This window comes from Penaeus monodon, chromosome 14 (assembly GCF_015228065.2).
Source record: "Penaeus monodon isolate SGIC_2016 chromosome 14, NSTDA_Pmon_1, whole genome shotgun sequence".
Classification (NCBI taxonomy): Eukaryota; Metazoa; Arthropoda; class Malacostraca; order Decapoda; family Penaeidae; genus Penaeus; species Penaeus monodon.
Genome location: NC_051399.1, coordinates 25,243,567 through 25,253,909, shown reverse-complemented (window position 1 = coordinate 25,253,909; position 10,343 = coordinate 25,243,567). Strand labels below are relative to the sequence as shown.

General features: G+C 45.8%; 1 protein-coding gene across 1 annotated transcript in view; it reads right to left on the bottom strand.

The window, feature by feature from the left end:
* LOC119581012 (phosphoribosylformylglycinamidine synthase-like) overlaps positions 1-10,343 on the bottom strand; it is a 40,110-nt gene that overhangs the window by 23,081 nt on the left and 6,686 nt on the right. Inside the window, 11 exon segments of the mRNA XM_037929278.1 lie at positions 616-689; positions 1,548-1,655; positions 2,538-2,674; positions 2,676-2,696; positions 3,022-3,138; positions 3,989-4,029; positions 4,031-4,069; positions 4,071-4,134; positions 6,826-6,944; positions 7,251-7,387; positions 9,664-9,814. Of these exon segments, the coding sequence (XP_037785206.1) occupies positions 616-689; positions 1,548-1,655; positions 2,538-2,674; positions 2,676-2,696; positions 3,022-3,138; positions 3,989-4,029; positions 4,031-4,069; positions 4,071-4,134; positions 6,826-6,944; positions 7,251-7,387; positions 9,664-9,814 (1,008 nt within the window).

The window sequence follows — 10,343 nt, the reverse complement described above, 5'->3', positions numbered from 1 at the left end:
AAATGGTTTTTTTGGGAAAAAATTTTTTTTTATTTTATTAAAAATATATATATATTAATATTTTATAATATAATATATTATATATATTATATATATAATATATAATATATTAATATAATAATATATAATTTTAATATATATATATAAATATATATATATATATATATATATATAATATATATATTTTATATATTTTTTATATTTATATTATATAATTATATTAATAATATATTAAATTATATTATATATATATATTATAATATAATAATAATATTATATATATATATATTTTTAATATATATATATATATATAATATAATATATATATATATATATATATATATATATATTATCTGATCGGAGGTAAACGTAAAGAGTACATACATATACCTGGATGTTTTATTTACCATGTTCATTAATATATGTAGATGCAAACAAACGAAATGAAACAGTTATTCAAGAAAAAAGAAAATGGAGAAAATCACAAGTGACTGATAATGCCAGAGAATCACTGATCACTGATATCTGTCGAAAATGATTGATGTTGACGATCACTGATCACTGATGATGATTTGATGTGAATGATTAACGACGATAAATAATGAGAACGCAAACCTGGACGGAGGAAGCGGCGCCGCCACCAACACCGATCCTGTAGACGGGTCCGCCCAACTTCACAACACGGTGACCTACAGCAGTATCGAAAAATCTTGCAGGTAATTGACAATTCATAATTAGCGATAAAAAACATGGTTCACTGATAATTCATAATTAATGTTAGAGATATTATAGGTAACTGAGAAGTCATAATTAATGATAAAAATACATTGTAACTAACTTTTAATTTATAATTAACAAAAAATACTGTAGGTAACTGACAATTTCCTGAAAAAAAGAGTGCAAAAAAAAATAATAATAATAATAAATATATAAATAAATGAACGAGATGAGAGCCCTTTTGTCATTTTTATTTCATTACACTTTCCTAACAAACTTACAAAAAATAATAACTAAATAAACATAAAATAAAAATCACATTAATTTTCGCTGGTTCATTGATATCGCAGAATCAATGACCGCTTAAAACGACTCAAGTATGCAAGTCGATTATTCAAAATACAATCACATATACATGAACTGCGGCAGGCACTGGATTTATATAAAGGATATGAACGTCATGACTGATTAATGCCCTATGAACGATTTCACTTTCGTCCTGTAATAATCAATTATAAATTTTCCAAATTTAGTTCTCGACCTCGTTTTTTCCCCTTTATTTCCCAGCTAGTGACTAGCCAGAGAATCCATTTAATTTTTTTTTTGTTTGTGCATTATTAAAATAATTATACAAAAATTAACTTTATACCAATATGTCATTCCGGAAGCGTTTATGCAAGCAGTTATTTGTCAACGAAATCGTTACTGCAATTAGGGTATTAAAACAGTCTTTTATACTGATCAAAATATATATATACTCATTAAACGCAATAACCATAATTACAACAGTATAAATAAAAGCATTAGGCACGTTTCCGCTCCTCCCTCACCCTTTTCAGGCGCAAGTTTCGATGTCAAGCCGTCATCCAGCGTGCCGACGCCGCCGCTAAACATGATGGGCTTTATCCATTCCCGCCTCTCTGACTCCTCCCCTTTACCTGGGGGGGGGGCGGGGGGGGGGGGAGGGGCGGGGTGGGGGGGGGAGGGGCGGGGTGGGGGGGGAGGGGCGAGGTGGGGGGGGGGGGCGAGGTGGGGGGGGGAGGGGCGAGGTGGGGGTGGGAGGGGCGAGGTGGGGGTGAGGGGGGCGGGGTGGGGGGGGAGGGGCGGGCGGGGGGGGAGGGGGGGTGGGGGGGGGAGGGGGGGGGGGTGGGGGGGGGTGGGGGTGGAGGGGGGGGGTGGGGTGGGGGGGGGGGGTGGGGTGAGAGGGGGGAGGTGGGGGTGGGAGGGGCGAGGTGGGGGTTGAGAGGGGCGGGGTGGGGTGAGGGGGGGCGAGGGGGGGTGGGAGGGGCGAGGTGGGGGTGAGAGGGGCGAGGTGGGGGTGAGGGGGGCGGGGGGGGGGAAGGGGGGGGGGGGTAGGGGGCGAGGGGGGGGTGAGGGGGGCGAGGGGGGGGTGGGAGGGGCGAGGCGGGGGTGAGAGGGGCGAGGTGGGGGTGGGAGGGGCGAGGTGGGGGTGGGAGGGGCGAGGTGGGGGTGGGAGGGGCGAGGGGGGGTGGGGGGGGCGAGGTGGGGGTGGGGGGGGAGGGGGGGGTGGGGGGGCGAGGTGGGGGGGGGGGGGCGAGGGGGGGGTGGGAGGGGCGAGGTGGGGGTGAGTGGGGCGGAGTGGGTGGGGTGGGAGAGATATATCAATTAAAAAAGAATCAAAATCTAATATTAATTCTGCAAAACTGCACATGCTTTCAGAAATCCTTGATATTACGAGAGGCCAGGAGTGATATACAGGCCTACCTACCGTAGCTGCATTTTGTTCCCTTCTCACGATTTTGTTTTATTTTTACTAATCATGCAATCATGAATTTTACAGAGATCGAAGAATCACTTACCGATTTGCATGCCGAACGAGCGTGCAAAACCTGCAATGACTGGTTCGCCAAACTTGTTGCCATAGTCGGAGGCGCCGTTCGAGGCCTCTATGGCAACTTCGAGAGGCGTGGCCCCCAAATTGGGCGGATATTTTGTTGTCTTCCCCTGGAATTTTTAGCCTTTTTTTATTAAAAAAAAGGTTTTATTGAGAAATGTATTCGAATGTAGAATTTGTGTGCGTTTTGGGGGAAAAAGCGTGAACCTAATGTATTCAATATAAAGTATTCATCATCTCGATATTATGTAAATCTTCAAAATTTGCAATATATGAAGCTTGTATTCTAAACACTATCCTTTAATAATCTGATCGAACTTTCATAAACAACCTAAACTAACAGCAACGCAAAATTGTAAAAAAAAAAAAAAAAGTTCTGCACAGCATCAGAAGACCGACCGACATTCTGTCGACTTTATAGCATTTTATTTTTAGTAATTTGCATCAACCCCCCAGGGATGGCAGGTTTTTTTCCCAAGCAAATCCGCTGTTCCCCCCAGACATGCCCCCCCCGGCCCCCCGCCTGCACGTCCCGGATGCGGCCGCCCGTGCCTGTCGTGGCGCCGCTGGGTGGGGGGAGGCAAAGGATGAGAGGGGGGGGGGGGGAAGGGGGGGTGAGAGGGGGTGAGGGGAGGGGGTGAGGGGGGGGGGTGAGAGGGGGGGGGAGGGGGGTGAGAGGGAGGGGTGTGGAGGGGGGGGGGAGGAGGGGGGGAAAGGAGAGGGGGGAAGGGGGAGAAAAGGGGGGGGGGGGAAAAAGGGGAGAAAGGAAGGGGGGGGGGGGGAGGGGGAAGGGAGAAGGAGAGGGGGAGGGGAGAAGGGGAGAAAGGAGAGGGGGAACGGGGAGAAGGGGAGAAGGGGAGAGAGGAGAGGGTGAGCGGGGGTGAAAGGAGAGGGGGAGGGGAGAAAGGGGAAAAGGAAAGGGAAGGGTCAGGTAATGCGTGGGAGCGAGAGGGAGAGCGAGAGGGAGAGCGAGAGGGAGAGCGAGAGGGAGAGCGAGAGGGACAACGGCAATAAAGGCAGAGGAATGACATCTCTCCCTCTCCCTGCCTGTTCACCTGAGGTCATAGGTCAAAGGTGAAGGCGACCGGGCATTTAAGCAAGGGATAATGACAGTGGATAGCAAATATTTCTTCCCAAAGGGAAAAAATTAAAATTTAATTTTAATTTCTTTTTGTATATAAGAGGGGTCTAAGAAAAGGTATGTTAAACCTTGAACGGATGGATAGAACGAATTATGATTTTCTATATTATGTACATGGATTATGAAGTATCTAGAGGAGGAAATTTTAAGAAAACACATACAAAGGGAATTTTATTTACCCAATATTTAATTCTCAAAACAAATTTAGAATTGTCTTTTTAGACGTTTTTTTTAAATAACGTGATTTTCAAAAAATGACCCTTACCACGACCTACCTGAAGGGAGCGACACCTGTGGGGAAGTTGTGCGTCTCGGCCCGTGAAGACATTTTGACGAAGGCGTCCCCCCACCTTCCCCCTCAGAGGATTTGGTGGGGGTCAGGGGGGAACCCAACACCGCCGCCTTCCAGCCTCTAATTCCACTAAAAACGAATTATGGCGTTTGCGGTCAGGTTTTCTATCATGCGGATGAAGTAAAATTGAAAAGGGCGAATCGTTTGTTCCAGGTAATAATTAAATCAGCAGAGCTCGCACTTGTATTCAGTGCATTAAGGCAAGATGAAAAAAGTATCTTTAAGTGATCATTCATAAAAGTAAAATGAAAAAAGGTGAAAATTTTTTTCCAGAAATCATGTTTTCAGAGCAGCTCGCAGTTATATTCAGTGTAGACTATTTGTGGACAAGATAAACTTTTTAAAGCTGCATCATCTGTCTGAATAATCATTTATTCAGTATATAATGTGGATAAAGTAAAATCTAGAAAAAAAGTGTATCATCTTTCCCCATAACGAGACCCGGTTTTTTTTAAGGGAATCTTTAAATTCAGAAGGGCTCCACATTTCCCTTTTTCTAGATTTTTGCATTATCCGTGCCCTGTGTCGAAGGTTTAACGTATTACTTTACCTCGAATTGTCGGAAAATGCAATGACGTTATTGGCGTGCTTTTTGTGTGGGGGCTGGGGGTTTTGGCAAAACCATGCCCCAGCAGAGAGTGGGGGAGTTTCCCCCTTCAAAAAGATACCCCCCTTTGGGGAAATTTTGGTAAAAGGGAACGCTTAAATTTAACTTTACTATCGTAAAATATGTCATAAAAATTCTGGTTTACATTGGACATATAAAAATATCCAAACGTTATGATATCAGATTTTATATTAAACTCCACTTTTATTAACGAAAAGCATATTATATAAAATATGCATACGTTTTATCGTCAGCATTTTAATAAAATAAAAAAAGGGAGAGACGACAAGTCTCAAGTTAAAAAAATGTATACAAAAAAAAGACTTTTGGGTTTTACTTTTCCCACCAACCTAAAGAACGCTTTCCCTTGAAAAAACCAGTGTCGCGAATGCTCGGAGCCAGTTCAAACGCGCGAGACAAAGAGCTCGATGTGGGGGGGTTTTCCCGGCAGCCCTTCGCCCTTGGGAACATTCGGGTAAAATTTCCAAATCCCACCCGGGTTCAAACCCAACCCCCGGGGGAAGGGGGAAAAAAACCCTATATCGATCCTAAAAGTACGGTAAATTTGGGCCATAATGGGAAGAGAAAACGTAACTTTTATATTTCGCATTAGATCCATCATAACACATTCAAAAAAGGGTTTTAAATCGTTAGATGGTACGAATTTCGGTTTTTTGGCCCGCGCGGCCATTGTTCATTTTTCCCTTTTCTTTTGCCGGGGGCCAAAACCCTTGTTTGAGGTTTTACGGTGGATCACTTTTGGGGAAGGCCGTCGGGTGCCCGACAAGATAAATGGAGTATTACTCGTACAAAAAGGGGCCCAATGGCGGTCCTAACGATTCATGTTGCCCGGAAGGGAGCGCCCCGTTTGGGAAAATTTTTTAAAGTCACTGCAGGGGATGTTTAACAGGGCTGAGAAGTCTGGCAGGGAAACCCCAACCTTTGAGGCAGCCTGTGGGTTTCCCTTCCCTTTAGTTCAAGGTAGGTCCTCAGCCCCAGGTGAAGGAAACATGCCCCGTGGTACAGAAGGGCAGGAAAAAAGTCAAAGACCAAGCGAAAAAACCTCCTCTTTGGGAAAAATGGAATGCACATTTTAAAACTTAGAAAAGAAACGTTTACCAGCCCTTAAACCCGTAAAGAGTAGGGGGAAAACGCCCCCAAAAAAATCGTTCTTGAAGTTTGGGGGATAATGTTGTCCAGGAACGGAGGGGCCCTCTCGTCTTCCTTCACGTCGGGGCCCGAATTCCCCTTGGGGGATTTGGGCAAGGGCCGCTGGAGGGGACGAGGGGTCGGAGTCTTTGCCTCCTTTGTACTCCCATTTCCCTTTAAAGTGCAGGGGCCAAAATACACAAAGGGGGGATGAGGCCCTGTCCCCTTTTTCCCCCGCCAGGGACAGTTTGCCTCGTTTTTTTCTTTTTTGCCAATGTATATTACAAAAACCCCCTACAACCGGGTATGTACAACAGATATAAATATAATAAAATAAAACTGAATAAAATTTAAAAATTTCCCGTCCTGGTGCGTTTTTTGGCGGGGTGGGGTGTGGTGGTGGCGTGCGGGGCCTGGGTGTCCGTGCCTGTTTGGGGCCGGTGGTGCCTCGTGCGTGCCCTGTGCGTGGGGGGCTGCCTGCCCTGGTGTGTGCCTGGGCGTGGGGTTTGGCGTGCGTGCGTGCGTGGGGTGTGCGTGGTGCGTGCGTGCCCCGGTGCGGTGCGTGCGTGCGTTTTGGGGGTAAGTGCGTGCGTGGGTGGTAAGTGCGGCGTGTGTTTCGTAAATGGGGCGGGTGCGTGCGTGCGTGCCCGCGCGTGGGGGTGCGTGGGGCGTGTGCGTGCGTAAGTGGGGTGCGAGGTGGGGTTTAAGGCGTGGGGTGTGTACGTGCGTGCGTAAGTGCGTGCGTGTAAGTGCGTGGGCGTTTTAAGTTTCGTGCGTGCGTGTAAGGGGGGGCGTTTGTGTACGTGCGTAAGTGCGTAAGTGCGGTGCGCGGTTGGGGAAAGTATTTTGTATTTAGCGGTGCGTGCGTGCTGTGCGTGTCCGCCGTCCGCCCCCCGCAAAATATATTTTAAATAATGGACTTATCTTTTTAAAAAGTTTTTACATGGGATCTAGATTTTTGCATTATCCGTGCCCTGTGTCGAAGGTTTAACGTATTACTTTACCTCGAATTGTCGGAAAATGCAATGACGTTATTGGCGTGCGTTGTGTCGGGGCTGTTGGTGGCAATGACCATGTCCAGCAGAGAGTGGGGGAGTTTCTCGCCTTCCAGAAGATACTCTCCCTTGGGAAATGTTTGTAGAAGATACGCTTAAGTACACGTTACTATCGTGAATATGTCATATAAATATCTACTGGTTACTATCGTGGACATATATAAAATATCCACACGTTATGATCATCAGCATGTTATATTAAACATCCACTGTTATTAACGTAAGCATATTATATAAAATATGCATACGTTATTATCGTCAGCATGTTATATTAAATATCCAAAGGGAGAGACGACAAGTCTCTAGTTAGAAATGTATACAAATTAAAAGACTTTTTCCGGTTTACGTTTGCCACCAACCTAAAGAACGCTTACCTTGAAGAACCAGTGTCGCGAATGCTCGGAGTTCGACTGCGCGAGATCGAAGAGCTCGACTGTGGTGGGGTTCCGGCCGACCTTCGTCTTGAACATTTCGGTGTAGAATTCCAAATCCCAGCCGTCAAAGGCAAGGCCTGGGGGAAGGGGAAGGAACCTATATCGATCCTCAAATGTACGGCTGAATTGGTACATAATGGGAAGAGCAACGTAACTATTATATTTCGCATTACTGATCCATCATAACACATTACAAACAGGGTTTATCGTTAGCATTTGTACGTAATCGGTGATTTGGCGCGCGGCCATTGTTCGATTCTATCCTTCTCATTTGCCGTGGGCCAAACCTTGCTTGAGGATTACGGCTTGGGATCACTTTTGGGGAAGGCCGTCGGTGTCGACAAGATAATGGAGTATTACTCGTACAACAACTGGGCAATGGCGGTGCTAACAGATTCACTGTTGCAGGAGGCAGCGCCCTGTTTCTGCAACTTTTAATTAGTCACTGCAGGGTATGTTGGAACAGCTGGCTGAGAAGTCTGGCAGGTCAGCCTCTTTGTTCGACTACTCCGATCTTGCGATCTTCACCGATCTTGACATCAGGCATCAGTATGTCCATGGAATCTCACTTGGGCTACTTGTGCCTTCCTTGAGCTTATCACAGGTAGGTCCTCAGCCTCAGGTGAAGAAGCATGCCCCGTGGATACAGAAGGCGCAGGAAAACGTCACTGACCAAGCGAAATTCCTCCTCTTGGAACAATGGAATGCACATTCTATAAACTCAGAGAAAGAAACGTTGACCACGCCTTCATCCTCCTGTCACGAGTAGGGAAGACGCGAAAGAAATCGTTCTTGAAGTTGCGTGGATAATGTTGTCCAGGAACGGAGGCCGTCTCGCTCTTCCTTCACGTCGGCCTCGAGTCTCCTTGAGGATTGGACAAGGGCCGCTGGAGGAGACGAGACTACGGAGTCTTTGCCTCTCTTCGTACTCCCATCCTTGAAAGTCGCAGGGGCCAAAATACACACAGGTGGATAGAGGCGGTGTCCCTGTCCCTCGCCAGGGACAGTTTGCCTCGTTCTTTTCTTCTTTGCCAATGTATATACACCAACACATACAACCGGGTATGTATCAACAGTATATACATATAAATACAGTATACTGAATATATCATAATTTCCTGTGCCTGTGTGCGTGTGCGCGTGTGTGTGTGCGTGCCTGTGTGCGTGCGTGCCTGTGTTCCTGCGTGCGTGTGTTCCTGCGTGCGTGTGTTCCTGCGTGCGTGTGTTCCTGCGTGCGTGTGTGCCTGCGTGCGTGCGTGCCTGCGTGCGTGCGTGCGTGCGTGTGCGTGCGTGCGTGTGTGTGCGTAAGTGCGTGCGTGGTACGTGCGTGCGTAAGTGCGTGCGTGTAAGTGCGTGCGTGCGTGTGCGTGTCCGCCGTCCGCCCGCACATACATATATTTATATAATCATGTACTTATCTTGTATACATGTATATATGAATAATCATACACCTACCCTTCTAAATTAATGACTGAATAAATGTCAACTGGCCTGACGTATAACAACGTATTGCCAGTGATTTACAGTTATTCTTACATTCCATTACACCGAAGACTGCGATGCTATCTTCAATAAATATGCCAACGCATCCTGTAACCCAACATAGTAAGCAAGAGGAAGCTGACAGAGTGGAGCATTTTAAAGAGGCTTCATCCATGAAATTGACACGACATTGCACTGCATGAAACATGAAGGAGTTGCCCGAATTAATGACGTTAAACACATTCTGGAAAGACATTATAACCAATCATGTCAAGCACATACATGTCCAAGACACATATTATATACATTGCACATATTAAATGCATTTTCCATATAAATCATTCAACACACACACACACATTATCCGCATCCATTATATAAATACCCATACTATTTACGTACATATACATGCACAAACATACATGGATAGCAAAACCCTTTATGTTAGAAAGACTTATTGAAAAGTGGCGAGACATTTTCGGAATTATCTTGGATTCTATCGCAGGAGGTTAGGGAGGTAAGGAGAGAGTGCTAAGAGGAAGAGGGAAACGGTACACTAAGGGCAGGCGAGTACAGGTAAACGGAAGGAAGGTCACGTCAAGTCGAAGCGGTCTACAAGAAGTACCTCAGGATTTTGAAGAAAAGGTTGCTGAAGCTGAAACTGAGCAGCTAGTTGATCAAAGAGAATCCGACGATGGCACAAGGAATAGAAAAGCTGTCAACCCAAACATGTGTATATTATATCCATAAACATAACAAACTCGTATTCGCATATCCATACTGTACATACATATATTACACATCCAATCAAATCAATCAAGAATTCATCTATCAACACAACTAAAAGCAATACCCAGAAACGGACACTAACCCATAGAATCGTTAACTTCCTTCAGCGCCTCCTTGCCTCTTCCCAGTACATCGACCTCCGACCACGCCTCCGTCAGAACTTCCTGCTCGAAGGTCTCCAGGGGCGTCTTGTACTCTTGCTCCGTCATGGGGTCGTGTATCGCCGCCAGGATCTGGGAGGAGGCCGAGGTGGTGAAGGTTTAATGGGAATTGTTGGCTCATCGAGAGGAAAGGATGTAGGTGGGGAATTGAAGGACTGAGGAGAACAAGGGAGAAGAGGAAAAGGGTGAGACACTTGAGGGAAGGGAGGCCGAGGGCGAGGAGGAAGTTGAAAACGAAGTACAAGTAGACGGATGAAGACGAAATCGAAGTACTGTGAGTTGATGGAGAAGGACGACAACGAAGTACAGGGAGGAGGTGGGAAAGGACGAAAGCAAAGTACAGGAGACACGAGGATGATTGAAACAACGAAAAATAAGTTTAGGAGTACAGTAAGTTGATGGAAGAGGATGAGGGCGAGGACCAGGAAACGGAGGAAGACGCGGACGCGGACGAGGAGGTGGAACACGAAAACGCAGTACAGGTGGTGTAGGAGGCACAAAAGGTTTAAGAGAATGAACATGGACATGGAAGGCGATGGAGAACGACGAATAAAAAGGAAAGTGATGACTAAAAAGGGAGAGGATACGAAAACGGTGAAAG